Below are 16,189 nucleotides of genomic sequence, written 5' to 3' on the forward strand. Positions count from 1 at the left end.
AAATTTTTCTTGTTCTTTGCTGCCAAGACAACTTAATTTTTCCTCTGGGGAAAAAACTTTCAGTATGATGAACAAACTGAATAAAAATATGGAATTATATAATTTAAGACATATAAAGTACATTGCCTCATTTTTAATGAAAGTGATCAGTCAAAAAAGACAGTTTCCAATGTATTGTTCCTCACCCTAGAGCTATAATTAGACATTCTAACATCTTTGAGTATGGGTAAGAGCGCTTTTTCACTTCTGGATTGGACCAGAGTCACATCTGCATTTAGTTTCCATTCTCATGAAAAACAAGTGCATTTTTGAGCTGGACTAGCCCATTTTCAAAGAAAACTGTTTTCATGTTGAGGACATGCAAAATTTCAGATTTCTCTATGTTTCTGTAGCCAAATTGATGTTTTCCAGAAATTTCAGCAGGGCACACCATTTTGGGGTGTGAAAACGTGAAAAGAAAAGTCACAGAATCTTTTGCAAAAAAAAAAAAAAAAAAGTGCACCATTTCATTCAACAGCAGAAATAACACACTGCACTTAAATGAATGCCAGAAGAAAATGCTATTTCTTTGTCTCAGTTCAGCACAGTTAATAAACAGATGCCTAACTTTAAGCCAGTAAGTAGTCTCATTGACTTCAATAGTACTACTCATGCTTAAAGTTAAGCATGCCCTCAAGTACTGGGACTATCAAAATACTTAAGCACATGCTTAACTTTGAGCCTCAGAGTAATCCAGTTCATTTCAATAGGGCTACCTCTGTACATAAAGCTGAGCGTGTGCTTAAGTGCTTTGATGGATAGGTGCCTGAGAGAGGATGACATATTAATAGAATTATAGGATTAAAAGGGACCACAAGGGTTATCTAGTCTAACCCCCTGTCAAGATGCAGGACGTGTAAATTTGCCTTGCTATCCATGCTAGAGGGAAAACATTCAGATACGGCACAGTTTCTTTTCTATTCACTAAATAATACATCACACAACAATGCTCCAAATGGTGCAAGTTGAATTCATATTATGAAACTGCATTTGAACTTTAAGAAATGTTGACATATCCTATTGCCAGTTCATAGACAGAAGTATAGAGTGCCGGAAAAGTTTGTTTGTTTGTTTGTTTTTTATCAGTCACAGCACACAGAAAACTGGCTATCCTATGTTCACGAGAGTGAAAGATGTATTTTTAACACAGAGGAACTTACAGTTTATCTCGGCTAGCTAACATGTTCAAACTATAAATGCCTTATCTATGCTAGTATTTTGACGTGTTAATTGTGTTAGCTGACATATTGCAAAACCCACTCTTTCTCCTAATGAAGACAAGGACAATAAGAATAAGGACTCATAACTTTTTTTTTAAAAACTGGTTAGGAAAGTAATTTACAATAGAGAATAATTTTGGCATCCGGTCTTTATTATTATAATATATTATTTGAATGCTGTTGCTGTAAACATAAGGAAAGATCATAAAGTGGACAACATGGCAATACCTCTCCAGCTAATAAAACAATCATATTTATATCAACTGTAGAAGATACCAATTGAGCCCTCAGGAATAGAAATACAGTACAACAGTCTGATTTGAACAAAAACAGAAATTGTATGTTGTTCTGAGTAATCCCGCCAATCAATTAAATGGAAACGTAAGAAAAGATTGTGTGTGCAAGCACCACACATTCTTTGAATCAGCAAACAAGGTGCTACCATTGGCATTGACAGAATGATTGAAGAATTACAGATTTGTCAGGCATTACCACCAAATGCCTTCCATACTCTCAAATCACATGACTCATGTTGGGCTCAGGATATTTGTCAGACTTTTAAAAAAATGCTTTGTAGCTGCTATTTCCTTCTAAACTACAGATGGACCAGCACGATTGACAAATTGTTCAATATAGAGACGTTATTTCAAATGCCCTAGAAATCCCATGAGAATCTGCAAGGGCCTGAAGTATTATGTTTGACTCACCTTCTTGTTGCCTGAGTATTTGCATTCTTTCCATTAAGAAGAAAATCCCTGCAGTCACTTCTGAAGCTTTAAAAGCTTCAGTTCAGTTTTAAAATTCCTCTTTGCAGTACTCAGGAGTAGAGCTTTAAAACTAAAATCAAAGGCCAAAGTTTTCAAAAGTGTTGCCTAAAATTAGGCATCTAAATCCATATTTAGACACCTAAATAAAAGTGACTTGATTCTCAGAAGTTCTGAACATCTGCCACTTACAGTGAAGACAAAAAACAGGGAGTTACAATGACCCAGCATGGAGGTGACAAATATATGAACTTCTGTGACCAGATCATCATCCAAGAAGAATATAATCTCGCTATCCTAAGATGGAAGGACCTTCCATAACAACCGCAATTGTATTTTCCAGGTTTAGTTATGAGTTTTTCATAATCCCAAGACTGCACAGGAACTTAATTTCTGGGACCATATGCTTTCAAAATGAGAGTGAGGTACTGTTGCTCTTAAAGTGTTTACCTCTTCTGATTAGCATCATCTTGATCTTCCCTGGTTCAGTCTGGATCAGTCTACAACACAAACATTTTACCTTTCCACACTTTCTTTTTATTTTTCTCTTTTGATTGTCTATTTTTCTCCTTTATGTTCCTACAGAACCAGTGCTGTCTGCAGATCAGGCAATACTAAACCTTGAAACCTCTCCACCGTAGGAGTGAATGAAATGGCTTCAACCAGAACCCAATTTGATCAAAAAGCCATTCTAATTAATTAACATTTAGTCCTTGATCCCAAGGGTTCATACTCTGGGTGGCTAGCCAGTGCTGCCACAGTTACACTATAATTTTTAGCGTTTTAGTGCAAGTATGTTTACAATACTGGGAATCAAAAACCTCAGTCCAAGTGTAGATGTAGTAGCCCTTCACAATTAGGGTACTACAATCATGGGGTGTGATTGCCGCTTGCGTTGACATACCAAAGCTAGCTTTAATTTAGCTAGATCAGGTACCAGATCTGTGAAGAAGTAGTAGCATGTACGTTGTACAAGCCTGTCTAGAATCTGGATGCTTATAGGGCTAGCCCACACAGAAATGTGTGCTGCCGTAGTGTTACTGCCCCAGTACTCTGGCTAATGAGATTAAAGCTAACTTGGGTATTTGTAGTACAGATGTATCCTTAGTGAAAATAAATCTTGCCACTGTGTTCACATTCTTTCACTCTCAGAGGAACTGGCCTGGGTTCAGGTTAAGTAGCTCTGGGGTTTCTCTAACCTGTGCTTCTTGCTTCCACAATCCCTATGGAACATGCCTCCTCCTGACCCCTTCCCATCCCTGAATTCCTCTGACATGCTCCCTACATTGGGGCCCTGCCTGGAGAACTGGAGTTTAAGGAAGATTTTGAGGGGTGGAGAGTGAAAGATGGGGAGACAGTTTTATGCATAGGGAGCAGTATAAAGCCAAAAGGGGGAAAAGGTGATGAGAGGAGTAGCCAGGAAAAAGGAATGGGATAGTGCAAGGAGCAGGTATGGAGGGTGAAGGTAAATGATCGTACAATTGTAGGTGCAGGCAAAAATGCAGAAGGCATTATAGATAACCCTAGGCAGCAAATAATTCAAATAGAAAATTTTTCTTTTCTCAAGAACTGGGAGAGATAATATCTTTGAATCTGTGAAGTATAAGTTGGAACCTGTTTTGAATAACAGGAATGCTGGGAGAAACACAAGACATTTTTCTCCTGCAGAGCTTTTTTGTATATCACACAAACCAATTCTCCTCTCAGTATTCAACCTCCTTTTGTTCATTTGTTTGTTTGTTGGCTGCTTATTTAGAAGAATAGCAGCTTGTATATCAGTAGTATAGATAAAAGCACCTCATTCTGAAAAGTAAATGTCAAAAAATACATACTCTCAGAAAGGTCAAATACCAACTGACAAATGTCAAAAATACTACAGTGTTTCCCATTCAAAATATCTATCACAGCACATGTTCCAACAACAGTTTTGTGTGTAAAAGCAAGAGTCCTTCTATAGCTCATTTAGGACATTCATACCATGTTAGCTTTGACTGATCCAGTATCTAGTAATGGTCAGCCTACTGTATCCCAAGCACCAGACATTGCCAGCCTATAAGCCATGTGCTGTGTGTAGGACATCTACTCAGGACGACTTTGCTAGACTGTGGTATTCACAGATCCCAAGTGGTACACAGAAGACAACTCTTTAGGAGTAGATAGAAAACCCTGTTGCTACATTTATTAATAGAGCTTTCTGTGTTTCTCTTCTCAGGATGAAGGCCTCTTCACACAGTAAACTCCATTGTCATGAACATGAACTTTCCAATATTGTGACTGATTTTTAGTTATGACAGAGCAGCCCCATTAAGGTTTTGCAGAGGATACTTCTACGAAATAATTGCTGAATGGTGTCTACATGGTTTGATGTGTCTGTTAGAAAGCCAGGAGGCCATTATAAGGTTTTTTAAAGCGAACAGTTTAAGAAGTTTCTATGGATATAAATAATTGAAGGTGGGTAAAGTTTTCAAAGGCACTTAAATGACGTAGGCACCTAAATCTCATTGATTTTCACCCACTTAATTTATTGGAAAATCCTGGCCCCACTGAACTCAATGGGACATTTACCATGATTTCACCCTCCATCCTTTCCTACAACTACATAAAACATGCTAATTAAGGAATGCTCCCAAAAAATGGAATACACTTTTTAGAAATATCAGTCAGCTTGCTATGTGCACTTGCTTCCACTGAAAAAGGGAAACGCAAAGCTTTAGGTGGTTCCTAATATATGCTTCTACTTGGGTCCTCTATAAGAAAACATGACGTGGATTTTGATTAGTGTGCTGATGACACAGATATCTGAGTCCTCTAATTATCATGATGTGTACTCAACACTGACACATTGTTTACAGGACATTAAGTACAATTTTAGTCAAGTTAAATCAGAATAAATATGAACTTTGGTTAATAATCTCAAACGATCAACTGAGCAATGTTGTGATCTGGACAGTATCACATGAAAATATTATCTCAAATCTAGCTCCAAGTAGTAAGGGTCTGGTATCAAAGGATGATACTTTAAATCGCTTGACAATTAAAATATATAAATAATATATTATTTTACCTTATCTATATTGAATTAGTGTAATTGCTTTTTAAACGGCCTATGCAAGTATAATTATCAAATTTACAGAGCATCATAGAAAATGCCAGACCAGTCCATCTAGTTAATACTCTGTGTCTAACAGCAGTCAATATCATATGCTGCAGAGAAAAGTGTAAGGATGAACCATTTATGAAGTAACTTGCCCACAGGGGAAGTTTCTTATAAACTGTAAGAAGATACTAGTTAGGCATATACACCAAATGAGATTTATATTACTTATAAAGGTTCATCGCACAAAATACATTGAAAAGAAGAACATCGAAATGTCCATGTCTCTTTTTAATCCTATTATGGTCCTTGTCAGAACTGGATCTGGTGACAATAAGTTTCACAGGTTAATTTTGTCCTGGGTAGAAAGATTATTTTCTTTGACCAGCTTTAAATACATTCTCTTTCAGTGTCAGTGAATGTCTCCTTGTCCTTATATTATGAGAAAGAGTACAGGAACACCCAGCTGCTCATCGCTGCACTGCTAATTATTTTGTATACATCTATTACGCCTATTCTTATGAGTTTCCTCTCTAAACTTAACTGCAGCAAACTTTTCAAATCTCTCATCATATAGAAGTTTCTCTGTGCATCTGTTCATTTCCACTGCCTGTCTCTGGGTCCCTTCTATCTTTTTTTTGAGAGAGAAAGAGAGAGAGAGAGAGACCAGAATTGAACACAATATTCAAGCGAACATGTTTGCAGCTACAAAAGAGTCCAAGTTGACTAATTAAGTTAAATAAAGACAACTGGATGTTCAGAGGAAAGATGAATCTGTTGCTCTTAAAATTAAATAGTTCTTTAAATACATAAATGAAACAAATTTCAGAAATATTAAATCCGACTCAAGTTATTATTCAGAGAACAAGGAAAGGTCCAATAGTTTGGTCCTCAGGGTCTTTGTCAAGGACACATCCAAGTATCAACAAGATCCAGCCACAGAATCTCTGTTCAAGGTGATATGGCTACACACATTGTGTACATTAAGTTATCCGCAACAAATGATGGCACAAAACTTGACAGAACATGAATGGAATAACAATTCCATTGCTGGAACAGGTAGAGAAGCAGGTAGTTGTATTTCAGGACTGTGGACACACCTCCCCTCTCCTGGGTTCATATTGCGCCTTTCATCGTAGTATGTATGTAGGTGAACAACATAGCTGAGCACGCATTGACTTTCACATGTGACCAGATTCCCTTTTTTATTCACACTGAAAGTAAAACATTTTCCTCCATCCTCTTGCTCTAACTTAGCCACCTCATGTCCCTCACTTATGTGAAATAAGAAAGTGGTCCAGTACAACATGGCAAGCAGTCCCAATGTTATCTATCAGAAATTTTTTTTTTTTGAATTGTTGAATGAGAGCTGCTCCCAAGAAGTCTTGATTTTGCCTAAGAGGTACTGTGTAGGTCTCTCTATATTTACCACCTCAAATCACTTGGAAGAAATCTGCCTAAAAACAAGATACCAACATCATCTCAACCAAAGATTTACTTCTATCATCTTTCATACCATCTTTACCCATTGACAGTTTTCTCTGCAGGAAATGTAGCAATACCCAAGTGCCAAGATAAATTATTTCTCTTGGGACTGAAACAATTCTCCTAAAGAAAATCTGAGTCATGGTATTTCATGAGGCCTCCTTCTGTCTAGTACTCATAGTACCTGTTCTTATTGGAGATCTATGGTATAAAATGTCATTTCTACTAAATCATTCTCTGCTTATTACAAGAAAAACAGAGATACTAAAGTACTATAATACTTTATTTTGCAGTAGGTTTTCTGTTTCTATAGCTATGAATTCTATTCATCTAACAATCATAGTGCCTCATTCAGACCTTATGCAGTTTGCAGTGTACGACTGGCTACTCTGTAAGCATTTCAGTGTAAAACTTACTGTTTTGGAAAGCAGTTGTAGCTGTTACAGAACAGGCTTCACTGCTCTTTTGGGAAGGACTACCAACAGGTTAACATATTCTGCATTATTAAATCAGACTCCCCTGTTAGACATAACCTATTGTAATGTCTCCTTGCAATAAAGAACCATAAGGTTACCCAGAAGTTTAAGACTTTTTTTCCACTTGTGTTCTTCTTTCAGTCTAATAGCCTGTTTTATCATTTGCAATCAAATACTTTGCTGTTTGGACAGAAAACACACTGTAAATCACGCAAAAATTAGACTTTTATTCCATGTATCTAGTCTTACCTTGCGGATGCCTCTGCCAAGATCTTCTCCATAATTGGTCCCTAGAATTTCAAAATGGACATTCGGATTCCCCCCATTTTCTGCAAATTCCAGTTCTCCAGTCAAGCCATTCACTCCACCCTGATGGAAATAAAGAAGATGGAGTGAAAACTCAAAAGTATCCAACTAAACCACATATACATACATACATATATTCACACTTGGGACTTATGCTCTAGCTATGCAAAACAGACAGAAATAGAAGCAGAAGGTGAACCTCAATAGGTCCAGTTTGCCTATGCAAACAAAAGTTATTTGGGCCTGAGTCATCACTGCATTACTCCAGTTTTACACTGGTGAAACTATTTATTTCAGTGGAGTTACGCAGGAGTAAAACTGAAGTAACATTAGTGAATTGGACACTTGGTGCTTATTCAGGTCATCTCTGTAACATTCAAGTCTGCACAATTAGATGAGAATCTCATTAGAATAGGTTTTTTGTTGTTGCAAGATCTACATTCTGCTTCCAGTCAGGGTAAACAATAGTCTTAATTATGGTATTCTTGCATTCCAGATTTTGGTCCCAAAGAGAAACTTGGGGTGAAACCCTGGTCCCATGGAAGTCAATTGCAGTTTTGCCATTGCTTTCAATGGGATCAGGATTTCACCCTTGAAGTACATATGCACAAGAAAAAGGAACTGAAAATGAGTTAACTGAAATTTTTCAAACCCCCTACTCCAAGAAGGACTCAGATTGGAACCAGACTCAGTTTGAAGCGAAGGTTCACACTGGCTCCTTTGGACCCCAAGCAACCTGCCCAACCCTCAGGATTACAGGTTTGTGTGGCGGAACCAACCGACTTCTCTAAATTCTTGATAGCTCCTTTCCAGCACTGTGAATGCAAGAAAAGCAGCAATGCACTGTACTTTCAGGCAATTTTTGAGTAAGGCTGATGAGGGTGACAATACAGCAGAGATGAAGCAATCAGTCTTTATTGGGAAGGATTAGGGATGAAAATGCTACATATATCATAGCTTGACTCGAAGTACATGCCAGGGGATAATTCAACACCACATACATGGTTCAGCCTCCTATTAAAGCTCTGCTGACCTGGAGCTGCATAATAAGAAAAGCTTATATGTACATCGAAACCTTAAACCCCTGGAAACTCACCTGATTTCTAGTTTCACTAAACATTTGATACTAAGCCCAGTTTTTTTTAAAAAAGCACTTTGAGAGTGCCAATTTGAGAGGCCAATTTGTGGCTCCAATTTGCAACTCTGCTAACCTTGTGCTATTGCGTCAAAAATCAGATGAGACTTTGCAGTTCTGATTGCATATTCAGTTGGAGTTTCACTATTTGAAGTCAAAAATTCAAAGTGAAACTCAGGGGATATGAACTACGGATGGTGCAAAACAAGGCCCTGATCCAACAAGGTACATAAGCACGCTCCTAACTATAAGTACCTGCTAAAGTGGAGGTCAAAAAAATACATCCAAACTTCTTAAGTTTTGGGAAAATACAGATATGGAAACACATTTTGGAACTCAGGAATAGTTTTAGTGTGAACTCACAGATAATGGAAGTGAAGTTAATGTTCACCCTTTTCAAATTTTAATATTATAATGATAACAACAAGAAATATAGGAAAGACTGATAGCACTGCCTATTATTAAAGTTGCCTAACACCGCCCATTATAAGACCTTGTTTTCAGTAGCTTATAGCTCTGCCAAACAAACCATTTGGGCTGAAATTTTCTATGCTGGCTATCAGACTCAGGCTGAAATTTTTTCGGTAAATTTCCATACTTTGGAATAGGGACTTGAAATTCAGCAGTGGGTGCGTGCACACTCTTTATGTCATGGATGTGCCTTTGCCCCATGAAAATTTGGTCAAATTCAGCTAAGTTATAGAGTTTAGCAGCTAAAACCTTCAAAGATTCCATCCTCACTGAGCATGCTCGAGTCTCTCATCTCTCCTAGTGCTGACCGCACTGTGCATGCACCATCCCCACAGAGCGACTGAGCATTCTCCCTCCAGCCCAGGGCTACAGAGGCAAACCCAGACTTTCCTTGTAATGGCTACTCCAGGCCAGGGTGGCAGAGTGACTCCCCTATTGGTACCCAGGCTGGGTGGAGGGGGAACTTATCTGCTTCAGATGCAAAGGGGACAAGATCCTGACCTAGGATATTGTGGTGGAAGGCTGGAAATTCAGATTGGGACAAGAAGCCAGGGAGTGAAGACTGGGACTGGAGGCTGAGTGGGGATGGAGACTGGGACTTTTGGGGCAAGGAGACTAGGAACAAGTGGGGTGGGAGGAAGGGAGGCATGTTTGACAAGGAGCCAGCATGTGTGGGGTGAACTGCAGCTGTCTGGGCAAAGGGACAAGGAGTTTGGGGAAATGAAGACAGAGACTGAATGAGAAGCTTGAGGAAGGAGACTGGGACTTGAAGCAAGTGAGGATAGGGAACATTGGTGCGGGGAGAGGCAACTGGACACTGGAGGCTGGGGTGGAGAGGAAGATACACAGGTCAGGGCGGGAGGGAGGAAACAGACTGGCTGAGTAAGGAGGCTAGGACAGGGAGTCTGGTGGGGGTGAGACTAGGAGTTACTGAGCAAGGAGACTGGGATGGAGATCAGAAGACCTGAGGAGTGGAGACCAGCACTGACAATGTGAAGAGAATGGGACTCAGATGAGAAGCCAGTGGTAGAGAAAGAGACAGGCCTGGGACAGGGATATATTGGAGGGGATAGGGAAGAAGAGTATATTCCTACTAAACGTGCTTCCCTCCAGAGCCTAGAATATAACCCAACATCCCTGAGTGTTACCATTACTCTGCTATAAGCAAATATAGGTGACACCCACTGTGAAAGCCGAATCTAGTGCTGGTCCACATAGAGAATATCAACCTACTACTACTATTAATTACTCTATCAGGTCAAGTGGTGGATCTTAAGTTTCCACCTCTGTTATGAATAATAGGGACTTCAATATGATGCCATATAATGGAATTTCTGTGTGCTTATTTTTTTCTCTTTTTCTGGTTTGCCTTTTAAAAATAATCCTAGGAAATTACATCCAAAAGTCCATTAAAAGAAAATTATTAAGGTTGCAAAGTTAAACACTCAAAAGTTAGGAAATGTCAGAGTTAAGGTTGTCTCTGCAACCTTAATTTGACCTCTTTCTGCAAATACATTATGATATAGTCTTTAATTACATGATCACATACTATTTTTATCACAGCACTCCTGCCTCGTTCAGTGCACAGGATGCACAGTGCTCAATTAATGAGCAGCTATTAAATATTTTGTTTTATCTTTATTGTTCAGTGTCTGGCTTAGACCTTAATTGCTGTACACTATTCAAACCCTGCTCTGAAGACAAATTATTCATTTTCTCATTGGCTTTTTCTCTGGTGCTCAACACTACAGCATCTGCTTGCTTCACAAACATTAATGAATTTATTTTCACAACACCCCTATGAAATGAGCGGGTAGCACTATCCATAGGCACCAACTTTCTCCAGTGCTGGTGGGTGCCCACGCCCCCCCCACCTCTTTCCCCACCCCTGGCCCCGCCCCATCCCCAAAGTCCCTGCCCTAACTCCGCCCTATCCCTGCCCCTATTGGATCCCTTCCCCAAACCCCTGCCCCGGCCCCACCTCTTACCACAGTGCGCCACATTCCCCTTCCTCCCCCATCCCTCCCTGCCCTGCGAATCAGCTGTTTCGCAGTGCAAGCGCTGGGAGGGAGAGGGGAGAAGCAGGACACGGCGGCGCGCTGGAGGCGGAGGTAACCTGGAGTGGGGGCAGGGTGGGGAGCTGCCGGTGGGTGCTGAGCACCCACCAATTTTTTTCTGTGGGTGCTCCAGCCCCGGAGCACCCACGGAGTTGGTGCCTATAGCACTATCCTAGTTTTACAGATGGAGAACTGAAGCACAGAGAGATTAAGGTCAAAAGCATCTACTAGTTTTAGGTGCCCAGTTTGAGACACCTAGGACTTGATTTTTCAGAGTACTTAGCACTATACCTCATTTCATATATTCAAAGCAAAGCTCTCATTGGGATTCAGTTGCAGCAGCGAGTGCTTGGCAGTTCTCAGACTCTAGGGTCTCAAGTTGGGCACGTAGAAAATGAGGAACACACAGAGACCACCTGTGAAAGTTTGATTTAAGTGACTTAGTCATCCTCACATAGGAATTCTGTGGCAGAGTCAGGGACAGAATCAAATTCTCCAGTGCAGTATTCAACCATGAGACCATTCCTTCTCTTATTGCAGACCTCTGCATCATTTCCTAGACACATCCCATCTTTTGCAACAGATGAAGCAAGGGTCCTACACACACTTGTCTTCTTTACTACACAACCCTTATTCATCCACAAGGCAGGTCCAGCCTGTGCTCTAAATGAGGGAAGGGTTCCATGGAAAAAAATATATGTGATCATGTAATTAAAGACTGAGTATTTGACTTTGCAAACATTGTTCTTTTTACTTTGTTGGGTAATTTTCTAGGTTTTAAAAAAAGCAGACTGAGAAAACAGAAAATCCATCATGTGGCATTATACCATCACCCACACGTATCATCAGCAGTGGTGTAACCTTAGATCCCTGACACGGATCTCTGCACTTTTGAGCTAATGAAGAAACAGATAGCAATAGTAGCTTGTCATCCTCTACGTGGACCAGCACTGCAGGGGATCAGACTCACACATTGCCAGTGGATTTCACTGATAATTGCTGACAGCAGCGGAATGGTGAGTTTCAGGAATCATCACTCCATTCCAAGTTCTGCAGGGGAATGTTATCTAGTGGGCACAAGTTCTCATAACATTTTGCTCAAGCATGACCCCTTCTGTCCTGTCCCCTCCAATCTGTCTCTATCCCACTCCTGTTTCTTCTCCCACTCACCCACTCTTGATCAGATCACACACTCACACGCTCCCAGTCTTGGTCTTTACGACCCGAGGCCTCTTGATGACAACTGGCAGAGGGCCTCATTCATGTAAGATCTCTAATGAAAGCCTGTGTCATACTGCTCCTCTTAATCAATGCAACAAGAATATAGGAGTGATAGATATTTAAAGAGTTATGTATATATGCTAAAATTACATTCCCTAGGTCTGTGAGTTAAGACAGATCACCAAAAGGTAATAAGAATATAAGAATGGCCATACTGGGTCAGACCAAAGGTCCATCTAGCCCAGTATCCTGTCTTCCGACAGTGGTCAATGCCAGGTGCCCAGAGTGAATGAACAGAACAGGTAATAATCAAATGATCCATCCTCTGACGCCCATTCCCAGTAATTCACATAATCCTGGCAGGCAAGGGGGAATGGACGCTTCTCTCACTCTGGCTGGTTATATGCAAATTGAGTACTGTATGGTTCACAATGGGCATCCACTCATCCACTGAGCCAAATGCTAATGAAGGATTGTAAAATCTTCAGAGTAAATTAATAGGATGAGGTAAACAACAGGAGTTATCTTGTTTAGGGGTAAGACAATGAACTTTTAGAACTATATCTAGGGTACATACAAACCTTCAATCTGTGGGGACAAGCAGACAGTGAGCTTAATTTTATGAGAAGAGGTCAAAATCTTATTAAATAACTGGGGAAATTACTTGTGGTAAGCTATCTTGTAGGAGCTAGGAGAATACCTTGTTAATTAAGTTTAGTCTCTAGAAAGTGTGTTACAATTTTGTTTTATATGTAACCATTTTTTATCCTTTCTTACAGGGAATGCAAAACCATGCTCTCAAGTGTCCCTAGCCTCTGTTTGCCAGAAGCTGGGAAAGGGCGACAGGGGATGGATCACTTGATGATGACCTGTTCTGTTCATTCCCTCTGGGGCACCTGGCATTGGAAATGGAAAAAAAATCAGATGTGATATGTCTACAAAAAACATGGTTAGTGAGAAAACAAGTTTAGAAATTCAGGATATGACTTAATCAGACATAACAGAGAAATACAAGAGGAGGAGGGGTATGTGTATTTATAAAGGAAGGTCTTAATTACGTTGACAATTATTAAAAAGGCAAAGAAAGAGTTGGAGAAAGCATTGTGGGAAAATGAACATAGATTTCAAGGTTTCAGAGATGTAGAAAAGTTAAAAGCATGAATGGTGTATGGAGTAAAAACAAATTTATACTTGGTCTTATAGTAAATGATAAAGTTGAAAGTTCTAACTTGGGAAAAGCAGACATTTTAGCTAAAGAGTTCCAAAAAGTTAGTACAAATCAAAGTAAAGAGCAAACAAAAAATATTTTCTGAAGAAAATTGAGAGTTCTTATATAGCTGGGTATACTATACAAATGATGTACTAAATGAGAATTTCAGCATACAAGGGCTCAAAAAATGCTATACACAAAAGTAAAAGTACAATCCCAGGTAAAGATAGCATATGCAATGCTTAAGCAGCTACTGGAAGGGAGTTTAAGAATTTTATTGAAATTACATAATAATATATGGGGAAAAGGAATACTACTGTCAGAATGGAAGCAAGCAGTGATTACACCAATAAGAAAACCTGGCAAAATAGGCAGAAGACCTGAGGCAAATAGACCTATTGCCCTCACATTCTATGTGGGCAAAATTATGGAGAAAATGATACAAGTGTTTAGTAGCATACCTGGTCAAACTGAAATTATAAACTGTGTACAGAGTGGTTTCAGGAAAGGCTGATGCACAGTTGATCATATTGTAAGATTAGAAACAGAAATACAAAAACCCACTACGAACAGATAGTTATGGTAGATGTCTTTTTGGACATTGAAAAAGCCTATGACATGCTACAAAGGGAAGGCTTGCTGTATAAACTAGCTGCAATTGGAATAAGAGGAAGAATGTTCTGGTTCTATTTAAACAACAGAACCATACAAGTCAGGGTAGGGGTGGCTTTGCAGAATATTTATAAACTTACTAACGGCATTCCACAGGGGAGTGTTATCAGCCTAACCCCATTATAATATTATAATTAATGATCTCCCGAAGAGTATACGGGCAGGAATAGGTATTACTCTATTTGCAGATGACAGTGCTATATGGGCCAAACACAGAAGACTTAACATAGCTGTGGAGAGAACCGATGAATTGCTCAGGTGGATTTCAGAATGTGGAGATATTTGGGGATTTACGTCCTCACTTGCTAACACAAAGGGAATTATCTTCACAAAAAGGAAAACTGGGGGAAAATGGAACCTATATCTCTTTACAGAAAAAATACAGGTGGTTCAAAATTTTACATTATTTGGAATTATGTTCAATAACATACTAACTTGGAAGAGTCACACAGATAATATCAAGACTAAATGTAAAGATAGGATAATTCTGCTTAAGGTTTTGCTGTGAACAATTGGGGTGCAGATACCAACATGTTGCTGATGGTATACGGGGCATTAAAAAGACCAGTTTTAGATTATGGATGCCAAACTTTTAATTCAGCTTTTAAATCAACACTAAAAAAATTAAAGCTGATCCAAGCCTAAGGCTCTATGAATTGCATGTGGTATGAATATTATGACTCGGTTGTGTGTGCTGCAGATAGCAACCAGAGAAATGCTTTAAGGATGAAATAGTTAGAGTTAACCTTTTTGGCTAAGGTTAATTAAAATAGTGAAGATAAGAGTACTAAAAGAATAGACGAGGACTGTTGGGAATTAAGTAGACAAAAAGTAACGGGGCTCCACAAACTCCCACAGGGTAACGGGGTCAAAAGGTGAGAAAAATATTTGGATGAAAAGGAAGGTCTAGAAGAAATTAAAATCTTTAATCGTGTGAAATCAAACTATAGTTGGATGGTTGTCTCTCCAATTGTGGAATTGGAATTATAGGATAGAACAAAGGGAAGAGCATGACTGTGAAATATGACAACTACAGTTTATGAGTTTGTATAGGGCAAATGTGGTCAGCATTGCCAAATCTACACTGATGGATCTAGGGATCACAACACAGGTAGTCATATTATGCCTATTATGACAGCCAAATTGACAGACATACTGTTGGCACTGACCTGGAATTAGGGATGTATACCCAACTATGATTTCTATCCTATCTGACTCTTTGTCGGATATAATGGCAATTAGGAAGGAAGCCTCGGAAAGCAGGAATGATTTAATCAATGAAATATTGTTCTTAACTACAGAGAGAGTACAACTGGGTATACCATAGTAATAGGAAAGATTCCGTCGCATGTCAGGATTCCAGGCAACAAAATGGCAGATAAAGCAGCAAAAAAATGCCTTAAAACTGAGGAGGTTGATGTAACAGTCCCTCTGAATAAATGAGATTTCAAAAGCTTGGTTAAGAGAGAACTTAAGAAGGAATGGCAAGAATCATGCACCAAAGAGAAAAAAGGATGAGGGTTCTACGAAATACATCTTAACGTTGAGGATAATGGGATACTTAATACCCATGATAAAAGAAATGAAGTAACTATATTTAGAGTGCTAACAGGTCATTGTGAGTTAAATCGTAATTTACATTTACTAAACAAAGCACAAAGATGTGTTGTGTGATATACACACAAAGTCCAAGAAACAGTTGAGTGTCTGCTGTGGCAGTGCAGGCAGATTTACATAGGAAGAAAGATTGTCTATGAAGAATTGAGACCCTCAAGGTGAAAGAATATAGTCTGAAGGGATTGGAGAGAGTACCAGGAAAGAGGGGTAGACTTAAAAAGGCATTACTTGGCTTTTCAAAGGATACAGGACTGGGGAGGAGGATATACATTTTTTTTTTAAGCAAAAACTGCAGTAGGTGATGCTTATAGCCTCACCTGCTGAGGCTGCTGTATCATAAAACAACAAGAAAAGAAAAGAAGGGGACAGGAGGAGCTCTGAAATCTCTCCTTAGAGAGGAGGGGAGTTGGCAAGAGACAAGG

General features: G+C 39.3%; 1 protein-coding gene across 1 annotated transcript in view; it reads right to left on the reverse strand.

Annotated features, from left to right (window-relative positions):
• The window catches only part of GRID2 (glutamate ionotropic receptor delta type subunit 2), a 1,042,513-nt gene that overhangs the window by 307,134 nt on the left and 719,190 nt on the right, over nucleotides 1–16,189 (reverse strand). The window contains exon 8 of the mRNA XM_034772953.1: nucleotides 7,328–7,447. Coding sequence (XP_034628844.1) covers nucleotides 7,328–7,447 — 120 coding nt within the window. The remainder of the gene's footprint in view (nucleotides 1–7,327; nucleotides 7,448–16,189) is intronic.

Source organism: Trachemys scripta, chromosome 5 (genome assembly GCF_013100865.1).
Source record: "Trachemys scripta elegans isolate TJP31775 chromosome 5, CAS_Tse_1.0, whole genome shotgun sequence".
NCBI classification, from domain to species: domain Eukaryota; kingdom Metazoa; phylum Chordata; order Testudines; family Emydidae; genus Trachemys; species Trachemys scripta.